Source organism: Accipiter gentilis, chromosome 10 (assembly GCF_929443795.1).
Source record: "Accipiter gentilis chromosome 10, bAccGen1.1, whole genome shotgun sequence".
Taxonomy (NCBI): Eukaryota; Metazoa; Chordata; class Aves; order Accipitriformes; family Accipitridae; genus Astur; species Astur gentilis.
In genome coordinates, this window is record NC_064889.1 from 18,355,109 (window position 1) to 18,378,375 (window position 23,267).

The 23,267-nt window shown below is 42.5% G+C and overlaps 1 protein-coding gene across 1 annotated transcript in view; it reads right to left on the minus strand.

Moving 5' to 3' along the window:
• The window catches only part of AGBL1 (AGBL carboxypeptidase 1), a 273,863-nt gene that overhangs the window by 225,111 nt on the left and 25,485 nt on the right, over positions 1 to 23,267 (minus strand). The window contains exons 6-9 of the mRNA XM_049812577.1: positions 18,808 to 18,845; positions 7,567 to 7,775; positions 1,449 to 1,614; positions 391 to 464 (exon numbers count right to left, since the gene is read on the minus strand). Coding sequence (XP_049668534.1) covers positions 391 to 464; positions 1,449 to 1,614; positions 7,567 to 7,775; positions 18,808 to 18,845 — 487 coding nt within the window. The remainder of the gene's footprint in view (positions 1 to 390; positions 465 to 1,448; positions 1,615 to 7,566; positions 7,776 to 18,807; positions 18,846 to 23,267) is intronic.

A 23,267-nucleotide genomic window follows, 5' to 3' on the forward strand; every position in this document is an offset into this window, starting at 1 on the left:
AATTCAATTCCCCCACCCCCAAGTGCCATTTCTGGTCTACACATAAAGGAATCAAAAATTCATCATTTATCCCTGACTGTGCATGTGATTCTAATAATCACTGGTCAGTCTCTCTGCAAGAACAGAGAAGTCACCAAACTCACACCATCCTGGGTGGCAAGCATGGCAATTAATAAGATAAATGCAAGGGACTCTCTTCAATGAAAGTCAGTGCTTTCTCTTTTTCTTCTTCCAAGTATCCTTCTATTATTCATGTAGTGTGTTTGTGTAGAACCACATGCATATGTATATTCTCTGCTTAGACAGCTTATCAGGATGTCAAAATGAACAATGAAAAGCTTTACTTTCCAGTATGTGGATGATTAAGGAAAGTATGGCTCATATACCTACTTCCTCCTTACTCTCCACATCGTCATTATCCAGGTCTTTTTCAGCCTCTTCCTCTCCATCACTTTCATAGTCACCTGAAGAAGTAGAAAAGAGGTAGAGGCAAAGGCATTCAACCTGATATACCTCTCAGGCCTTCCACAGAAATCTGTGCAATCTCTTCTATGTGTGCCACACACGCCTTCAAACTACAACCCAACACAACCCTGATTAAAGCAGATGTCATTTGTTAATCTAGTATAAATGAATTTGGCACTAAATCTCCCACTTTTTAAAGCTCTGTTCTCTTGGAGTTGAACACTGCCTTTCAAAACCATGACAAATGTCACCATGATATGGATCCAACTCATATTACAAAGCAATACAGAGATTTTCTGCTTGGCTGCAATGCTATTACAGGATGCTCTTAATCTATATTATCTAGATTAGGGTGTTTTACTGCTATCATCATTATAGTATTTGAGCATCTTCCATATGAAACTGAAAGCAAGAGAGAAATTGCTTGTGTGTATCATGGAGTCTGCCGTTCCTCTTGTTCCGTGGAGTGGCTATCCTGCCTGTGCTTAAGTTCTGCTTTTCAGCAAGTGTCACATCTTTTATTCGTGCAGTGTGACTGCTACCTGCTTTTATTTTAGAAAGGAAAAAGGATAATACTTCCTACAATTCTTTACTGAAAAAAACGCAGGGCAGTGTTCCCTCCCCAAACAGTAATGCACAGGCACAATCATGTCTCCCTCTGTTGTTGTTGTGGAGCAGCGGCATCTCCAGCCTCTGCCATGCCCAGTCTGTTCCATTATTTTTTGGATAATAGAAGGATTTTTTTTTCCCCCTTTTCCTTGCTCCCTTCAATCTTCTCTCATTCATTCTCCAAATAGAATCTCCAAGCTTCAAGAACACCTGGGAGTAGTCTCATCTCTACTGAGTGACACTGTAGGCCATCCAATTAATTTTAACTGTAAACCTCTGGACTAATCTGCAAAGACTACCTTCCCCAGATCCCACATTTAATTCTCATGTCATGCCCCTTTTCCTCCTACTGAACTCTCCCTTCAGCCATTTACCTTCAGATCCCTCACACAGAGGTTCAGCCTTGGCATTCCCAGGAAGAGGGAAGGAATACGAACTTCTTACTGTTGCCACAGGCAGAAGCTCCTTGGGGTAGCACTTTCGCAGAATCTGAGTTACAGTGGTTATGATAGGATCCAGATTTTTGCAAGATAAACAGTCCTAGGAACCAAAGGAGAATGATGCTAAGAATTGTCTCTTACAACTGTCCTGCCCATAACACACAATCCCCCAGAGCAGAGACACTCTTCTGATTAGAATATGAAATCTTTATATTTATGGCTTATTTATGGTTTCTTTGGGTTTTTTTCTGCTCCCCCCCCCCCCCCCCCCCCTTCTTACCATTAAAGAAATAGGCCTGGAACAGCAAGACCTCAAGTTTTGCAGTCCATTTCTTACAGAAATACAGGCTAGCATGGACCTCGGGGGTCTTCCACTGATGCATGTCATTTAGAAGACACAGCATCCCCTAGCTCTGCTCTAAGACATTATAGTCAGGGTACATTGAAGGAAGGCATGATAGTAGCAAAAGCTAAAATATCCTAGCTAACACAGGTGACAGTAGCACTGAAGTGAGATGTTCTTTAACATCAATTAAAAAAATCCTGCAGGGAGCCCATATATATGTTTTTGCTGCCAACACATGCCAAAATCTGTGCTTCTGTGTCCTCACCACAACTATACCCAGAGCTCTCATGCCAAAACTAACACAGGTAAACTAGCACAGTTAACGCCACTATTTCACTGTATTCGGTGTACATAATGTATACTCAAAGAGAGCATTCCCACTGTATGTTATTCTATATGGTTAAGCATTGGGCCCGATAGTTAGTCTGAAAGACCACTATATATTACCTAATGGTAAAATACTGAATACCTGCAGCATCCCATGTTTTCTACTCCTATAATCCAAAGTAGGAAATAGAAGTGTAAGGAGCTATGAGAGCCCAGATATACTTTGAAGACATAGAATATTTTTATATTTTTATTACCATGCTATGCAAGTGAACTCCTTGGTCTTTTGTTAACAAAAACCAAACAAACAAAAAAAAACCCACAGAACTAAAAGCAAAGAAACCCTGGGAGATCACAGTAGGTGTAGGTCTTCAATGTAACAGAGACAGTGAGTTTGGATAAGCAAGTTACAGCTGCTGCACAAAGGTGAAGTTGTTTAAAACCAATAGGTGCGATGCTCAGAAAACAAAGCCTTCAGGTTTCCCCAAGTACAGCACATCTATACCACAGCCTCCATCAGAGAGATTGACTAACCAATGTAGTATCCTACGTAAGTTCACAAGTTGTGCCATGCCTATCAGCATGTTATCTTTAGCGGCTTGGGACTAAGATTTAGCTCATCAGAACAGGGATCCAAGTCAAATAAAGAGCATGAATGTGCTATAAGGCCAAAGAGAAATATTACAATACATTCCAATGCCATTTAATATATTTGCATCCCATCACCACAGATAAAATGGAACAGCCCAGAGGGCAGAACAGATACTTTGTGCCATTGTCTGACAGCCCATAGTTAGGATTTGGGCTGGACAAAAAAAATATTCAGCAGAACCAGGAAGATGACCAAAGAACATAACAAAGTACTTCATTATAATCAGGAACAGGAAAGTAGCTGTATTGGGGTTTTTTTGGTTGTACAGGATTTTATTCTGTTTTCTCATGTATGATTGAATGGCATTATAAGATTCAGCAGGATTAACCAGGGTTCCTGTAGGGAGGCTAGAAAAATCATCTAAAGCTGACATGGTTACAAGACTCACTACAAGAATCTTAATATGTATTTCTAGATCTCTGGCTGTTAGGAACAAGGGGGAGAGAAAAGACAATTTTGAAAACATCTCCAAGGAAAGTTTTATTGAGGTTAGAGCACACACTAAGAACTGGTTTCTATTTCCAGTATTTCAATTTATTCACTCTTTCACATGGTATTTGGTTGCCTTTGCTTGTTATTAAAGAAAAGATAAGGAAAGTTTGTCTACATGTGAGAACAGAGTAAAATTCTTGAACAGTCTTACTATAGTTTACTAAAACTATTGTTTTTACTAGAACACAGGAACTGGTGAACACAGGACAGTATAAATGCCTGCCTTGGACCAGCCACCTTAGTTCACTGCCAAGTGAATTGAGATAGTCAAGAACAAGGCGTGTTCATCCAGACAATGAACTTCCACACATGGAGTTATTCTATGATGCTGCTTCAAAATCATATTTTTCCTTACAGCAAATTACCTTACACATGCAAACAAGCCTTGAGATATCTTTCGGGGAATATGTGGGACTGTTTTCATTACTGTTCAGAAAGTGCTCTCAGATTCCAAGATAACACAGTTTACAGATGACAAAAGTGTACCATCACTGTATTGGAAAAGCCTTTTTTACTGATACCCGAGAAATAGACAGGAGACCTCTTTGTACATTTGTAAACTATCCCATTTATTTTGCAGTGGGATACTGTGAATAAGGGAAGAGAATGAGTCCTTAGCTCAGAAAACTCATGTAAAGCTAACCTGAATTCAGGGGATCTGCTTTTTAGCCTCCACACTCAATCTTTTCTCTACTGAACCTGGAATAGTCCAGATGTTATGGTAGGTGAGTGATGTATACAAAAACAGAGGTTTCAATACGACAGTAAAGCAAAAGGTAATGATGCTAACGGATGCTACTGCTGGGAAATATAGAGTGGAGTATGGGATAATATTATCCAAGAGTAGACCCTAGTACAGGAAGCCTGAAGAGAAACCAGGCAAGCTTAAGAAATCAGATGGATAAATGATAAAAGAGCAAAATAATGTTCCATGCACCAGTCTCTCCTAAAGCAGATACAGACCTGTTTTCTCGTCTCAGAGTAGGCAGCTCCTGTCTCTGCACACAAAGCCAGCCTGTTCTTGATGCGAATATACCATTTAACTGCCATGAAAGTCTAAGTGGAGCTTGGAAAAAGAAATGGGAGCACAGTGTGCTTCGTTTCCACAAATGATTTCATTATCTAAAATTATTTTTCATTCCAGGTAGAAGCAGAACTCAAAATCTCTCTAAACTCTCCTAAAATATCTCTAAATTTTCCTCAAATAAAATAGCAGTTACTTCTAATCTGTATAAGGATACAAACTGTGAACTATTGGCTCTTCCTGTAAAGACATAGGCTTAAGAACTATTAAAAGCTGAGGTATTTCAGCTGTCCATCAGCCCATACAATAAGCAGCTAGAGAGGTTTCAATTGAAAACCGGCCTTGTAAATAGGAGCTCCACTGGAGGTTGTTAAAACAAACCCATCTCGGCAAAACTGTTTCCATTTCAATAGATTTAATTTTTATTTTTTTTTTAAGTTTCAGCAGAACTTTTCTAGCCAGTTTTTAACACCTTTAAAGTCTCATTAGCTGCTCAGAGTTGGTTAAGGCTAATCACCACAACCAGCAAATTCCTAAAGGCACTAAAATACTGCATACACATACGAAGAGCCATTGCTTTCCCAAGGAGGAGTTGTTTGTCTTACCCTGCCTCCATCTCTTTCTCTCTTACTATAGCCTGCAGTTCCTCTCAGGAGAATAGATTTCCCATTTTCTGTCTACCATGAAGATTATAAAGATTTTAGTAGCAGCAGCCACCTCTACCTCAGGTCAGAGGAGGGAAGAGCATGAGTGAGACCTCCTAGGGCTGCCAGACTCTTCCCAACACTTCATGTCTTAGAGAGACACCAGACAACTGACAACATCGCTTGGAAGACTGACAACATCCCAAAGGAATGGTGAGGGAACGTTGAGCTTTGAATTTATTAACCTTGGTAATTCTCCTTCCAAGATCTCCTTAGTAGCACACAGTAGAAGAAAAGGAAACTGGAGGCCCCTGAAGCTGTCATTTCTGCTCCACTTCTAACCTTTGGAAGGATTAGCCTTATCAATGTTCACTGGAGTCTTAGTATGTCATTTCCTCTTTGTTCACCCAAGGTGACCCCATCTCTGCATTTTCCATGGGGTTGCTCCCAGGCTGAGCTATCAGGAGACGTTAGCTCAGAAAACTACATGGGCTCTTAAGAGGGAATGAGCTGACGTCTACCCTCAAGCAGCTGTTGCCATCCACCCTATTCAACTCTCTGCAGACCGGGGACTTCTCATTAGCAGAGGCCATACTCCCTTGAAAGATCTGCTCGTCCTGGCCACCTCATCACACCTGAAGAAGTGGTCAATTCTTCATGAGAAAAATGAAGTGAAAAAACTCTACCAGACTACCATCTACTTACTAGTAATAAATATCTTTCAGTCACAGGAGAATTGTTCATGACAGCAATGGGAAAGGTGAGGAAGCAAATACACTGGATCATAAGGCAATGGATTTTCTGGAGGAGAAGGGGACATGTTTTTCACTCTGTCTGAAATGGTGCTAGGATATGATACTGCACTGGCCGGTGAGAATGACAATGGAAACACTCCTTGTGGAATCGCATGGGTCAAGAGCTGAAGGTTTCTCTATAAGTGATTTCTCCAAAGGCAGCTAAGGAAGCATGTTGCTGTGAGACTCAGAGGAAACTGTTACTGTTCTGTACATGCCCTTTCTATACCTTACAGGGATCCCATCTGTTTGGGGTTTGTGTGGTGGGGTTTTGGTAGCGGGGGGTGGCTCCTGTGAGAAGCTGCTAGAAGCTTCCTTGGCTCCAAGTCAGACCTGCCGCTGGCCAAGGCCAAACCAATCAGCGACAGCAGCAGCACCTCTGGGAGAACGTATTTAAGAAGCGGAAACCTGCAGCAGAGAGGGGATTGGAATGCGAGAGAAACCCCTATGCAGACACCGAGGTCAGTGAAGAAGGAGGGGGAAGAGGGGCACAGAAGGAGGTCGATGCTCCTGCAGCCCACGGTGAGACAGCAGGCTGTCCTCCTGCAGCCCATGGAGGGGAGCGGTGGAGCAGATGCCCACCTGCAGCCTGGGGAGGAGCCCATGCCAGAGCAGGTGGCTGTGCCCAAAGGTGGCCGTGACTCCATAGGAAAGCCTGCGCTGGAGCAGTCTGTTCCTGAAGGACTGCAGGCCATAAAAGGGACCCATGCTGGAGCAGTTTGTGAAGGACTGCAGCCCATGGGGAGGACACATGCCAGAGAAGTTCGTGGAGGACTGTGTCCCGTGGGAGGGACCCCACGCTGGAGCAGGGGACGAGTGAGAAGTCCTCCCCCTGAGGAGGAAGGAGCAGCAGAGACGAGGTGTGGGGAGCTGACCCCAACCCCCATCCCCCGTCCCCCTGCACTGCTGGCAGGAGGAGGTGGAGAAAATCAGGAGTGGAGTTGAGCCGGGAAGGAGGGAGGGGTGGGGAGAAGCTGTTTTAAGATTTAGTTTTACTTCTAATTATTCTGGTTTGATTTTATTGATAGTAAATTAAATTGATCTTTTTTCCCCCCAAGTTGAGTCTGGTTTTTGCCTGTGACCATAATTGGTGAGTGATCCCTTCCTGTCCTTGTGTCGACACATGAGCTTTCCTTTATATTTTCTCCTCCCCATCCCACCGGGGGTGAGGAGTGAGCCAGCAGCCTCATGGTGCTTTGTTGCCAGCTGGGCTTAAACCACAACACTGTCCTCAGGACCATGTCATCTTCCTTGATGAACCCACATTAATGTTTCACAGGATTAAAATTGGGCCTCCTGAAAAACAGTTGATGGATGTTTCTCATAAGTAAAGGCCTGGCTAAATCAACACTTTTTTGTTTAAAAGACTGATTGGGTGGAATTATCCATCTGGATACCTGAAAGGAAACATCTCGTGAAACACCTAAGCAACTTTTCTGTGGAGACACTGCGCTGTTCTTTGGGAGTGGAAGTCCAAGCAAACAGCAGGATCCACAGTGGGGGGGGGGGGAGGGGGGGAACCAACATTAAAAAGCCTGAACTACAATTCCCATGAGGCTCAGTAGGAATTGAAATTAGTTTTAAACAGAAACATTTCAGCTTCTCTAAAGTACTAACTGTGAAAAAGTCGATACTTTTTATTTTAATATTATCAGTTTTTTCACTGATACGTTATATAAATTCAGGATGAAACTATGGAATTTCCTGCACTGTGAGGTAGAACCCAGCACTAACTACCAGTCCATCTCACTTAAGCACAAAAGCACCATTTACCTGTATACTTGTGAAGAGAATCTCCATGCCCCGGGAACCTAGGAAAGTCTCCCTGCCCAGCTGGATGTTGGTGATGTGCTTTAGGCAGAGCAGGAGACCCCGGCGAATATAAATGTAGTTGTTGGAGACATCATTGTGATGCCAGTCTTGATAGAGTCTCAGCAATCCACCCAGGTAGCCTCTGTTCACTGCCCGTCGGCTGTTAGACTCTGAAAAGGAAGAGAAAAGGCTGAATTAAACTCTTTCCACTACTCGCTGTTTGATACCCACATGGCTACTCAGTGGTCAAACTCAGACTTTTAACACCTGCTCATTCTTGCTTAATAGTATCAGTTAAATTTTTTTGGTTGGTTGGTTGGTTTTTTTGCTTTTACAATTTAGGATGTTGTTATTTGCTAAACCTGAGCTAGACTCTTGGAATCATACATGAAAAAAAATGAAGCAGAATGTCTCCTGTCTAGGTGGAAATGACTGCTCCAGAACCCTCCAGATGAACCAAACCATGGGTAGGGAAAAGGCAGAGCCTATATCTCCTTCCAAGTGCTAATAAACTTAATTCCAATTGCAGCACCATAAGAGTTCCTGAAACTAAAGAAGCTCCTGAGGAGTGAGAAAAACTAAAGAACAGCAAGATTAGTCAAGAGCAGGTCATTTAATCTTCACAGAGGTCTCTCAGGACTGAAGTACAGCACACCTTGCTGAGAACAACAAATCCAGAAACCCTGTAGCTGCACAATCCTGTCGCAGCCAGCGAAATCATGTTTAACTTCCCCACACATACCTATGTAACGAAAGCCATGAATCAAATTATTCTGGAAACCCACAGTATTTTAAAATTAACAAAATACCAATATGAGCAACAGCAGTTTGGGCTTCTTTTCTGTTGCTTTCTGGCTCTGAGGTTCTGTTGCTTTCTGGCGCTGAGATTTTAAAGGTCACATTCAGGTAATGTTTAAAGGCTTTACTGCATGGGCAAGAAAATTTAAAAAATTTTTTTTAAAAAATAAGCTTTATAAAAATACAAAAGGAAAGCTGTATTGTTCCCTTAATCACGTAGCTCCAGAATATCAGAATAAAAGGGGATTATAAAATTCATGATAAAATACAAATTCTGCTGAGTATTCTAAAACACATCCCTTCACCTACTGCGTTCCTTGCCCTGCCCCACAGGACAAACATGAAGCCACACCAGACTCCAGGCTCCCTCCCTTCAAACCAACCCTGCCTAAACATATTTTCCTGACTGGTCTTGACATTCCTCACAGTGACGCACATTAGAAGCTGTCAGGAGCTCGGTAATCAACCAAGGGGCCAGGTAACATACGTAAGACTGGAACTCAGCTCCCTGAATACCAATCAGCATTTGCAGCTCACAACAGATGGCTCTTGGTATGGGTTCTCCAGAGCTAGAAGGCTCCAATTCATTTCCAGTTCATTAAACAAAGTGCCAGAGCCTCTCACACCTGGAACGTCAAAGTCATCAGTGGGGATTTACAGGACAGGAGAAGCTGCTAGAGGTTAAGAGAGAGAAGAACCGAAAGATGCTGCATGAAGAAAATCAGTAACAAGGGAAATCATGGAGAGACTAAGCAGGAAGCAGCTGGTAGGCAGCAAACCTCAGTCCCAGTGATGAAGTAGAGGGAGGTATTGGAAAGGGGAAGGAAATCACCTGAAGTTGTCTCAGTGTGCTCTCTACAATACATTAGAAAACTCTTACCTGGAGAAGGGATTGGAAGGTAGTTCTGCTACCTGGTCTCGTCCTGCAATTTTCTCTACCATTGGCACCACAGAGCAGGCAACAAACAGTACCCCCAGACCAGTCTGCCAACTCATTTTAATCCTGCTCTGCATCTTCACACCACCCTGTTGACATGCCTCTGCACTGACCTGCTGGTCCCACAGCTCTTCCAGTCTTACACAGCTCTTCCCAGTCTCCTACACCTTGGCCTGCAGTTCTCTCTAGCACTTTATCCCCTTGTTGTTAACTATCTCACTAACTCTGCCAGTACATCTTGTATTTCAAGGCTCAGTGGCTGTCAGCATGTAGAAGGTCATCCTTCTCCTTTGACCTTCACTCTGTTTCTTCTTTCTATTTGACTTTCTGCAAGAAAACTTTAATTGCTTGAGAATCCCTTATCAATCCCAATGATTTTATTCATGATTTCCTGTTAATCCTCAACCAGCTGTCATGTTTACTAACCTGCAGGATGACTAACCCCTTAAATCAGTCAATCTTCCTTGAAGAATTACTCAGGAAGCTCTGTAAAAGTCAATAAGTATATAAAACATGACAAGAAGAAGAGAGTCAGGGAGTGTAAGGCAGGGACAATTTGGATCAGACTCAGAGCTTCCCTGAACTGTTCAGAGGCAGATGAAATTGGACTAGATCTAGGGATTTATAGCCCCTAGCACTCAGTGCTTGAAGTCTAAGCTTTCTGTGTCAATGCTGATAGGACAAGGGAGATATTGGAAAGCACTGTGGGTAGAGCTTCTTGGGGAATTTATGTTTAAGAAAAAAAAGAATTCTCAAAAATGTGTTTGTGATGTTTTCCTCACGTCTTTCAAGATAGACTTCCACACTGGGATTCCAGCTCCGTAGGGACCAGAACACGTAACTGTCCCATGCCTCAGTTTTATCACGGGATTAAAAACATGGAGGAAGCTGAGCAAAATAACTTTGCTATGTTTCCCCTCATGTTTTTTGTAGTACTTACCACCTCTATGATTAAAACAGTTGCTTTGAAAAATGAAGCTGAGATAGTCTGTTCTGTAAGGAGGAGATGGAAGAGGCAGGACTATAGTTTCCTCAGCACTTTGATCGGAAGCAATGAGAATTACTTGCTGAACAGACAAAAAAAACATTTGTTTTGTTTCTCCTGTCTGATTTCATTGATTCTCCTCTGCTCTCCTGTGTTCTCAGAGTTTTTCTTATTTTTTTCTTCCTTTTTTTTCAGTTGTATAGTCAATCAAGTAGTGAATAAACGAAGGAGGAAGTATGCCAAGATCTCCAGAAGGCAGAATGGAAAAAGGAGGCCTCCCCACCTGTCTGTATCTGTTGGTCTCTCCATCTAGGCATGCACCTGCATGGGTATCTATCTATATTTTGGCACAAATACAGATGGTGGAAATGAATCATACAGGTACAAGCAGCACTGCACAGATTTGTAGGCAGCAAGAACCCACGCCTCCCGGAGCGAGCATGCATGATCTGTGTGGTAAGTGGTAAAATGTCCTATGTCTTTTGACCCTTTTTCTGTTATTCTTTCATTAGTCCCTTTCCTTCTCCCTGGATGTGGCCAGTCTTCAGTGGAAATGGACGTTCTCCTTCCATGCAGCTTTCAGAAGTAGCCAGGGATGGTGCTTCCTATTTTGATTCATCCTTGGTCTGTGTGACAGAAGCACTCCTCCTGTTTGAACCAACTGAACTTTGGTCCAGGCCGAAAGTAAGCCTAACTGAAGTTAATCCTATTGTGTGAAGCTACCAGTAAGAACTCAGCACCAAACCCCCCCAAAAAACAGTTTGGCTGGAAACTGGGCTGATAAGCAGCCAAAACTGCATTAATAGCAGAAAATCTGACTACTAATCAACCACTTTATGCTATACATATCTGCAGACATCAGGGCCCGTTGAGCTCTCCCTCCGTAGCAGGTGGCTGCATGGCAATGATCTCCCCTTGAGTAGGGACGCCTCTCCATGTTACCCCTCGAGGCTGAGAGACCCCTTACCTGACACCAGACATTGATGGGTTTGTAAGTGACATTTTTTGCATGCATGTAACTTTTAAGATACATACAGTAAGCTTAGACAATAATCTTTGTATCCCCTACTAATTTTAAGTGTAGTAAATAGTAGAGTATTGACCACCAATCCATCTGTACTTATTAAATATTTTACACACCTAAATTTACTGATTAAAACTCAGTAAACTAACTACTGGACCAGATCTGTCTGAGTGATCTCTGACTCTTCTCCTGCAATAGTCTGTCTTCCTAATCTTATTCTGTCAGAGCTGCCAGGAGAGCACCATCTTCACCACCTTCCCCAAACCTGTCACTGGCATACTATTTTCTTTGCCAAGAGCTTCAGTTCTGTCTGCTGAGGCTGGGACGGGTGACAGGGGAATGCTCAATATCTTCTTAGTTTCCCACCCTTCCAGAACCGACCCTTCACTTCTGGCTTCCAGGGCAGTGCTGCTAACCAGTGAAAGTTTAAGCACTGTAGCGCAGAATATCTGGTCTGAATAACCTGTGCAGTTAGCCAGAAACACTTGACAAGGATGCATGGCCAATGTGCAGAAGCATCAAATGGTTAAAGATGCATTTAAATTAGCAAGGGCATCACACTACAAAGAAACCCCCAGTTTTGACAGAATTCTAATTTTGTGCTGGGGGACAAGGACAGACTCTAAAGCCAGGGTTTCAGTCCAGTAGATAAAAGTCTCATGACTGTCAGTGTTTCTGTGGACATTACTGAAGCCTCCCTCGCATTCCAGTCCCCTTTGAAGTGTTTGCCAGGAACACAGGGACCACTGGAAAACACGCAGCATATTTAATCACAAAACTGAATTACAGTCAACCTGAAACATGATGAGCAATGCACTACTTACCAGGCAGAACAAAGAGATATTTATCTTTCTGTCTATCTGCTTAAATCTCTTTGTTGATGCCACTCAGCTGATTCATTATGCCAAGAACATACAGTTGCTACCGTTTGGAGATAAGAATGCTCTGCTAAATTAACCCTGTGGCCCCTAAAGCAGTGAAAGGAATAAGAAAATCTCCAACTTCCCCACTCTGCTCTAGTGATTGCCTCTTGGGAATAAAAGATGCAAGATATATCCTAAAGCAAAGAGAAACCAGCTATTTTATTCAGTCATTGAGAGGCCATTTTTGCTAGAGATAAGCATGAGGGTTCACTATAGAAGCAAAATGAATTGTCTCTATGGAGAAACCTAGTCACCCTTCAAGTGCTGGAATGAATTCAGACCCAGTGGGCTCTACAGCTCCAGCAAGAAGCTGGTATTAGCTCAACTCTTGTTGGAAGCCAAAAGACTACTGTAAATGTGCCCTGTAAACTTCAGAATCCAGGCATTTACTTAAGCATTTAGGATAGACGAGTAACACTGGCACAAAGGTAAACACAGGCAGGATGTACTAGCAACTACAAGTGCCATGTTTTGCTCTTAAACCAGGAATCAACCACAAGCTTAGCTTCACTACAAGAACAGCTCATTCTTTCTACTCCAAAACATTTGTTTTAGTTCCGGGTGTTGGCCAATTCAGTGGCAGTCATACAAACTGTATTATGACATGGTGATTCTTCTCTTATTTGCCTTTGTTATATGGTTCACGTGTAAAGGTTAAGGAAGAGCAAGCCAATCCCTTCCAAAACTTTTGAACTAACCCCAGAAGGAAACTGCTTTTCAAAAAAGGTTTCCTTTTCCTCCTTTATTTTTTCAGTTTCACAGCATCTTCTTGTTGTAAGTCAACAGAAAGCTGGAAATCCACAAAAGATAAATTTGCACAAAATTTCCAGCTTGATTTTTCTGACCAAAGCAGTTTGAAAGAGTTCAAATAAGGATCCTAGAATTTGGAAGACTTCCTCAAATTCAGCCACTGAATTTTCTGAAGCCAGATCATCACTGGAGGCACAAACACTGCCCATGCCAAGAAAAAAGGCAGTAAGCAATCACTATTAAGGATGTCAACAGAGAATAATGCAGCTCCTTCACACTTTGGTTCTATTATACCCACCCTGAGGAACAAAACAGTGGGAAGCTGCCATGCCCCAGGAGATGAAACCAACCTTTTTCTCTGGGGTACCGAGTTACTTTCAGTTTGGGATATGTCTACAAATGAAGAGCAGTCTTGGGGAAGGGAATATAAAGAACATTCAAAAATATTTTTTTTTCCTCATAAAGTGGCTCTTCTCAAAAGAGACAGCTTAAAAATATAGAATCAAGACTATTTGCATTCTGAAATTCAGGAAGAAAAGATAGACACAGAACTTGTTTTAAATTATTATGAAAGGAACTGTTTGCAAAATTCAACTCTGATCACAATACCCTGCAAGTTTCAATGATAGATTTGGGGCCAGACTGATAATGGAGTTTGAATCCAGATGTGGGTAACGAAGTCTTAAACTGACTGTGAGAAATGGGTATCTGGAAAAATATTAGGCAAATCACAGACATCATGCTGTTGGCTACAGGAACTGACATGGTTTAACCATACGGCTGTTTTGACACAAGATCAAAGACCTGCATCAGTAGATCTGTTGCAAAGCATTATAAGTTCAGACATAGAGGGTGCAGGCCTTTCAGAAACCATAATCTACTTACGCGCTAGAACATCACTTTCTGTTTCTCACAGAGTTCCTTGCCCCTCCTTGATGCCAGCATAAATGGAAAAGAATGACACTGATTATTTTACCCCGCCAGCCACAAGACAATCCTTATGCTTCGATGGAAAAAAAAAAAAAAAGAAAAAAGCAGGTGAAAGGTTAAATAAAGGTTAGTTAATGGAAGATTGGAGGAAAGAGCAGGAAATGAGAGATGAAAGGCTGGTGGCAGGAAAAGGGAAGGCAAAAAGATAATGAAGACAAAAGGAGGAAGGAAAAGATATAGAAAGAGAGGGGAAAGGCCATCAGCAATAACTGCTGTTAGCACACGCAATTGTCTTGATGAAATAAGCATGATCAAAGGGTCACCACAACCTGTCTTTCTAAATTGCTTATTACAATTTTACTAGGCAAGCATTGCAACAAGGGCCCTGCCCATTTCCCTAGCCCTTTCCTTCAATATCCGCTGAGCAAATGCCTCCTAGATCGGCTCTAGCTAATTTCCTTGAAGACGTGCAAGCTGCTAATTCTGAGAAGTACAGATAGTCAGGAATAACAAATACAACCAAAATTAGATTAAAATAACCTGCTGATAAACAAATTACTCGCCAAAAATAAATATTGGATTAAGCGCCAGTGCGAGCGCAGATCCTTAAAATAACATCGCCATCGTGTGGCTCGAGGTGCCGAGCCGCAGTGTCCGGTTTGGTCCATCACACCGCCTTCAGTCTGCAACCCCCTAGGTATGCACTTGTCTGTGCTTAAACAGCGGGTGTCCAGTTTTCTTCCACTCCCCCAAAACTGGGAATGGTTTGCCTGTTTTATTTTGGGGGGGTGAGTTCACTAAAAGCAATAGAACCCATGGCTAAGAGTGACATGGAGGGCAGCCCTCACCTTCCACCGCAGCTCAAACAGGCTCCAGCTGGGCTATGCCCCTCCACACCTAGGCCTCCTGCAGGCAAAGGAGGGCTTAGTGATGAGCTGCCCAGGCCTTAAGACAGAACTGAAGCAAGGCACAAAGACAGATGTATAGATGAGAAGTAGAACAAAGCCAAAGGAGGCTGGAAAAAGTAGTAGGTGTACCCTGGAACAGAAAGAAGAGACTCTGGGAAGGATGCTGCACCTCATCCCACCCCAGTTTATGTATAGCTATCAGTATCTACCCACTCATCCCCACCCTGGGCTGTAGTAAGCATCTAGATATTGAAGGAGGAAGGATGGACAGGTGTTACACTGGAAAGCTTGACTGTAACAGCCCAGAGAAGAATAAAAGAACTCCTGATGCTCTCATGGCACTTCAGCACCATTATAGATATTTACCAAGCAACATGTTCAGCCTGTATAATAACATAGTTCAGTCAGAGGGAGTTAACAGCAGGGTGGAGAGACAACAGATTAAAAAAACAGCAAGGCAATGGAGGAAGAACTTGCTACAAGTTGTTTGCTGCATGGATGTGGGCATGGCAGGTGTAGAACAGCAACTGGGAAAGTAGTATGCAAGGATAGGTAAAGTACTCTGGGATGCTTGGAAAGAGATAAGTCAGAAGAAAGAGACTGGCTGATGGTCAGGCAAGACACATCTTCTCTATATCAGTAATCTGAGCTTCCACTGATAGAAAGATGTAGCACTGTCATTAGAAGGGACCTAAACTTTTATTCCTCCATTAATCACCTCCATCAATCTCTATGATTATCACTGATTTCCACTATGTACAGAGGAACAGGACAACGAAGGTCACTCTCGTTTTTCACTGGGTTTCCAAGCATTTCTTCCCTGTTGTGGGTGAAGCACAAGTTTGTAGTATCCACTCACTTATTTCTTTGGACAACCTTACACTTTCCCACTGAAAAACAGCAACTATTTCCCAGGTGCAGCTGGAGCAGTCATTTTTTCTTACACTGATGCCTTCTTTCCTGGCGGATCTTGTTTCTTGCTGTTATGCACCTGTTAAGTGGGCATTTAGCATCAGCTTCTGTTAGGAAAGAGACAGAGGCCAAAAAGTTTCTAGCCAGCCCCTCGGTCTGCAGGTAGACAAAGTCTCGAGCAGATCTTATGGGAGCCTGAGGAGCTGAAGATGGATGTTTCTGATTCCATCAGGGAGACACACTGCCATCTGCCTGCTCCCGTTAAAACTACCGTGTGTTTTCTCGTTGCAGCTCGCTGCCAAAAGGAAGAAGGACACTCACCCTCCAGCACGACTCCGTGTATGACCATAACCCTCCTGATCACTTTGGGCTGAAGCACTTAAGGATACAACAGCCCTACAGAGACCCTCAAGAATGGGTGTGTTCTTGTCCTGTCTGTCCTATAGCCTTCACCCCCAGCAAAATTGAATCTCACCACCATTTCCCAGCAAGTGGGTTACTGTGTCTCCCAAAAAACTCACAATAATCAGTCCACCAATTCAGTACGGTAGCACATTCCAGGATTCCTGCCTCCCATTTAGTTTGTATCCTATCTAAAACATGCTAATGGGCCTCTGGGTGCTTTGCCATGTGCAGTTTTACCCCTTGTTTTCATAAGCAATTTTCAAGTGCTATAGCAATCATTAAAAAGAACTCAGCTCTTTTCCAGCCATGGTGAATTTATTTCTGGAAGAACCAGAGCTGTTTTTCACATGTCCTGACCTACACCTCCCAAAAGACACAGCCTGCTCATTTGTATGCAGCTACCAGAGCACTCTACTCCAGAAGCCTGGAGCTTCTCATGTCCTGAGCCACAGAACAAGGAGAAAACTAAAAGGCATTCTTGACCGCTCAACATCAGACTGCAAAAAACATCAGAAAACACAGTCCAGGCTGACTTGTGGACTGTGGCACTCTGTTTGGTTGCACAGTATTGGCACCATTTCCCAAATCCCAGTTCTGGTGCCTTAAGAGAACATCAGCTGAAAATAGACCATGTGTTTCCCTAAAAATCATTTTTCCATGGAAGCAGTAGCTGGTGTTGCTGCAACAATGTTGTTCAGTTGTGAATGATAAAGGAGAGAAGGACACAAGCCAGCAAACTGGGAAGGATGTCTCAAAACGAAGAAATGTCTCTCCCAAACAATGCCTTTGTTTGCAGTGGTCAACAGTACAAACAAACACGAGAACCCTAATCTGTACATCACGGTGATCAACCAGAGAGACAGTGTAAGGATTGCTTTGCTCAATAGACTAAATTCCTGTTGGAATTCAATTTTTGTACCTTCTGTGAAAGCACCTGAAACAACCAACCAGAATGATCAGTGTGTTCTTCCCATACTGGAAAGCCTCTCTGCACTTCCTAAAGCACAAAAAAAAACATAAAAGAAAGAACCAACCAAGATGCTTTCACAACCTAAATTGGCTGAGAAGAGTCACACAGAAAATTTCTAAGATTAAATAGCCTTAAAAACTTACCTCACTCTGAGAGGAAAAGGGCTAAGAGAATTTGGAGCTGAATCCAATCCTTTTAGATTCCCTAGATCATTCTCAGCTTGCCTCCCAACTTTCACAACATGTGTTTATGACTCCCCAGGAGACTACATTTCACAGCTTCCCTTGGTAATTAGTCCTCCATTGCTATATACTGTCCTCATCTCTAGACCCAGAATAAGCCTTCAGCTAGAAAACTTATCCTATAAATATCATGGGACAACAGAATTTCACTTCCCATTCCTAGTACTTACCACAAATTGGGAGTGCAAGAGAAAAGTTCAAGCTGCCAGATGAGCTTTCAGCTCTTGCTCCACTTTTCCAGCCTTCTCTCTAAATTTCTTTCTACTCTGAAGGCTAATTTTGCTTTTGTATTGCAAGCAGCTGTGGCATAGCCCCACAACCCCCTTGTTAAGATTTAGTGCCCAAACCAGAAGGTCTTTCCTTGTTGCAATAATGTGACCTTTAAATCTAGGCAGCAAGGTTAATACTGAGACATTATTTCAGAACTCATCACTTGAGCTGCTGCAACTCAGACACGATCCCATTGCAGCATGCTCATTTAAGCACTGCTTCCAGGGCTACAATTTTTCACAAATGCATTTATTCCTAATACTATGAAAAAGAGAAGGGAGAGGGGAAGAAAAGGGGGGAGGGGAGGGGGGAGAGACAGAAGGACAATACACCATTGTGATTTATTGTAGAGTAGATTGTCTGCAATAGTAGAGTGCTCTTTCTTAATCAAAGCTTTATTAAATTCTGGTAATAAAAAGCTAAGTGTTTTCAGATGGGATAAAGGTAAAAAAAGGGTAACATGTTCATTTCAGCAACAGTCACACCAGCAGTGTGTGGCTGAGAACCCACATTAAGGTCTTTGACACCGCTAGCCAGCTGGTGCAAATGTTAAGCACAGCCTGCCATAGCAGGGCTGTATCCCAGCAATCACTAGGTCTCATCCCTATCTGCACATTATCAGACCTGATAAGTTTGCAAAGGAGAATAAGGTCATCTCTGTTGGGCTACAGAAGTTTTCCAAGCCTTTGCCAACAGCATCATTGTTACCAGGTAAGCACATAGTACAACAGCAGCACAGGACAGACAGGTCCTGGCCCCACTCTCCACTGGTGCTGGAACAGAACAATAAGCATTTGTCACTCACTGGAGACATTCACCATTTCTTCCACTGTGCCAAGCCCCAGGACAACCACTGTCCCCTAAATACTCAAAATAAGGGTCTAGTCTGGCTCCCTCAGCAGCTTGCTCCCTGGGACCGATGGCACCATCTCCCATAGAGCTGTGTGTCCACAGAGCCATGGGGCTCCAAGAATCATAGGTAGACATACAGGAAAGTACTGCATTACAGCTTCTCTTTTCTAAGCAGTGCTCTTTGGGACTGAGGGAAGAGGAGATACCAAGGGAGAAGGAGGTTCAACAGTATCATTCTGTCCAGTAACACAGCACAGAAAGGAAAGTCAGAAAGAATATGAAGAAAAAAAGCTTACTTGATTTCAGCAAAGCTGCCAGAGCCTCAATGGCTGCCCTGGGGAAAGAAGAGAAATGGAGAAATAACGTCAATTTCTTCAATAATTTTTGTAACCTTCACCTTCACAGTCTTCTGGGCCAGGCTTCCCAGATGGTCTAAATTGACAGCTTATGATGGGCTTTGACAGAACTGCAGCGTTTTACACCAGCAGAGGATCCAGTCTCTGCATCTGACTCAGTTTTTCTTAAAAGACCATTAGCCCTCTAGCTTTAGTGTTACACTGATTTGTAGTGACCATTAAATTTACAGCAACACCCACATATCCAAAGTAATGAAGCAAGTCTTTAAACTGCTGCCCCAGAGCTATTTCTTCGTATCGAAGACTCAGCACATGCCCACTCCAGACACCAGTGCTTCTATCTACATCAGTAGATGATAACTTCTGCATCAAGCTGGAACATCCATGTCAGTATTTCCAGGCAAATTCCACTCCCTTCTGTTTTCACAGAACAAGCTTCACCCCCATCCTCTCCCACCAGCTTTAAGAGAAATTAGATTTTCTTCTGGGTTAATTTTAACAATGTCTTGCACTGCAGTGGCATGTAAAGGTCCCCACTCAGATCAGGATTTACAAGAAAAATGCTAAAGCTCTGTGGTGAGACTGCTTGCCCCATGGAGCTTAGAGAGTAAGCAGCTAGAGGGGAGAGACACACAGAGAGGTTTCTGTTGACCTTCTGCATCATTTCTACGTGCAGGTAAGCAACTCAAACTGCCTGAGTCAGCATTGCACTGGTTTGAATGGGAGCTGGTCACTAACATTTGCAGCTTGAAAAGCTGAAATGAGACATCCTTGCTCCCCACCATCTGGAGGCAAGTTTCTTCCTTGTCTGGTATAACCTCCATCCCACTAGACCCACAGAAGACTTTCTTTTCCAGTCACATTCTGCTGGAGCAAGAATATCCATGTTCTAACCTGGCTTACTGCTGTGAAGTTTCAAGTGCCTACAGCTGATTAAATAAATAAAGCTACAAAAGCCTCCATGCCTAAGGATTCCCTAAAATGTAATCTCTTTACAAACCAATCCCCAAATAAAATCATATTAACTTCCATACTGAGCCAATTATCATCCTGCAGCAAAAAAATAAATATTTTTTGTCATCAAGCTGTTGTTCATTGTGTGTCCTAACAGCAGCTGAGACTAAGAAAGATTCAAAAGCTGGTTCTTGCTGATGTTGGGTCGACATCCCTATCTAATGTCATTCTTTCATAATGAATCTGTCCAAGTTCAACAACAGCATTACAAACAAACTGCAAAAGAAACACACACAAATAAAGATAGAACAGGAAATCAGTAGCTAAAATTCTCACCAGTGGAAGCACAGTCATGCTCTCACTGCCACTTTAACTCCACCTAAAGAGTTATCATTCAGCTGGTGGGAGAAAACCGTCATCCACAACCTATTCAGCGTGCTCAGAAAAGGGATACTTTATTTGTCAATTGATGGTCACTGATCACTCAATCTTTCCCAAAGTTTAAAGTTTGGGACAAAGTAAACAAATCTAAGCAAGGTAAAATTCCATCCAGATCATCTCCCAAAGCTCGCACTCAAGTATGTACCTTGTAAAGGAGACTACATTACATACCTACAATTGCAGGCTTAAGGTGATGTCTCAGTTACATGCCAGAACAGCGGAGCAACAAAGGAAGAACAAAAGTGTTTCTAGCTCCAAGCTGAAGAGATCTAAGGATTTCCTGTAGGCATCTGGTTTATTACGGGGATGCTTATGAGCATTGCAAAGAGCTTCAGTAGAGCTACACCACCATCATAACGTCAACACTGCCATCAAACCTCCCATCAACCAATCAATCAGCAAGTCTGGATTCTCCAATACTTTTTGGTGGTATGTAAACCACATTGTACACAGACAACTTCATCCCCAGAGGACCTCAGACCACCCAAACCATGTTCTCAGATAGTGTAAATTCGTATTCCTCCTAACTTTGAGTCTCCATTCTCTCTAATTCCTCATCACACTTGCCCCAGAAGACCTAAACTGTTTGTAGACATACCATAGCTAATCCTTCAATAGTCTTAACCACTCCAGTCACTTCTCTTCTCCAGGCTTGGAGGGAGCTGGTCTGCTCTAAGTCAAGGGATAGGAGCTATTTGTGTTTTAGATGTGACCTGGTAGAACAGGTTTGCCACTCCTTTGCTTGTAAAGCTGAGAAACCCAAGACTATCATAAATATGTAAGTAAATCCACCCAGATGGTTCTATGGGATGGAAAAATTCAGTCATGTCCTAAAAAAAATTAATAAATAAATAAAATTTAAATGTAGTAACACCCAGATCCCAGGACCACCACTGAGCAGAATCAGAAACTTTCATAGTCACCACCTACTTCTGAAACAACATTACAGACCTGCAGCTGTAGCTAGCTGGATTTCCCACATTCCAGGCTAACAGCCTAGACACATCCTCATCTCATTTCATGCCTGTACATAGTACTCCAATAAAATAAAGTGGAACCAAATTAGTACATTTCATCTCTTCAAGTACTGCAATTCATCACAAGGGTTTTGGCATAGGCAATATGCAGCGTTCTGTACGTCCTACAGCATGTACTTTACAGTTAGTCCTAAGTAGGTGCAGACCCAGTAGACTGACCTCAATACTATGCATTGCTTTAGAACAAATTTTGAAAGAAAAAATAATTAAAGACATGAGGGTAAACTGCAAAACAGATAAAACACATTTACCAAGAGTAGATCAAGCCTGCCTAATTTGATATCTTTCTTTGATAACTGATTTTTCTAGACAAGGGAAATGTGGTAGACCTAGTTTAGGTGTACCTCAATAAAGCATTTGATACGGTGCCACACTGGAAATTAGCAGCCAAGCTGGAGACATAGGGATTAGTTTAAGAATTGCAACATGGACAAGGAACTGGTTAAAGAGGCAATGACAGGAGTTGTGCTGAAAGAGGAATTATTAGTCTGGAGGGAAGTTATGTGTGGAAATCCTCAAGGATATTTTGAGACTGATCTTATTTTATCTTTTCATTAATGACCTTGGCACAAAAAGTCAGCGTATACTAACAAAATCTGCTGACCACGTGAAGTCAGGAGCTGCTGCCAGTAGCAGGGAGTTAAGAATATCTTTCAGGAGTAACAGGATGTTCTTGAGTTCTGAAGCAACAGAAACGTGATGAAATGTAATAGTCGAAGTGCAAGGTTACACAGTTAGGGTTTAACAAGAATTGCTTTTATGAGAAGGGGTTCATAATCTGGAAATGAGTAGAAGGACACCCTGAATATGAGAGCCAATTAGAGGATGAGTACAAGCATGACCCAGCAGGGTGACAACCATGAGAAGGACAGATCAAGTCTCAGGAAAGCCACTGCCGGTAGAGAAGAGAAAGCATGAATGTTTTCATACAAGGCTTCACCTGAACAGCTGTGTGCAGTACTCGGAAGGAACTGTGCAGAAAATTGCTAAGGAAATCATTATGGTAACGGAGACATATCTCATGAGGTCACAGTTTTGTCACCTTAGCAAAATGATGATTAAGAGGTGACTTGATTGTTCTCCATAGACACACTGGGTGGGGGAGAAGTAAACACTGAAGAAGACAGCGAGCTACTTAAGCTAAAGAACAAAGCTGGCACAAGGACAAATGGATATAAAATGGCCATGAATAAATTTCAACTGGAAATTAAAGGATAGATTTTAAGCATTGGAAAATGAAGCTATGAAACATCCTCTTGGCAGCAATGGGATGAACAACCTAACAACTTTGAAAAGGGAGCCTGAATTGCTTATAATGGGACCGTTAGGCTCAGTTGCCAATGAGGGAAGGGTCTGAAAAAAGTGATCCAGGAATTACTGTGGTCTTACATCCCTACATTTTTAATCATAGACAAAATGGAAGTGAAATGAGAAACAGGTATTCTAAGTGCAAAGTTAATTAGCCAGGGCAAAAAAGAGCAGCTGCACCAGCTTAAGCTGAAAGTCCAAATAGTCTAGTATCCTGTGGCCATCAGTGGCCAAGGGAAGCATATAAGACCACAGCAAAAACACAGTGCTGGAACTTCCAGACCAGACTCCAGCAATTTGCAGTCCAGAGATTTCATAAGCTAGCAATGGTACCTTTGGGAGGCTTTTTAGCTCTTAGTTGATTTTCTTTCTATATATTTGCCTGGGCACTTTTGAACTTATGCAAACTCAGCATCCTGGGAAAGAAGTTCACACCTACACTGTGTAGAGTTACCTACCTGCATTTGTTTTAAGTTTTGACTTTAAATCAGCATTGTAATTTACACTTTAAGTCAGCTGTCAGCAAGTATCCCCAGAATATTACTTATCTTTGATGCTGAACAAATTCAAACATACAAAACACCCTACAGGAAACAAATAAGAAGTCCTAGAAGAGAATGCAGAACGGACTTTCACTGAAAACAGCAGCAAGCTTATGGA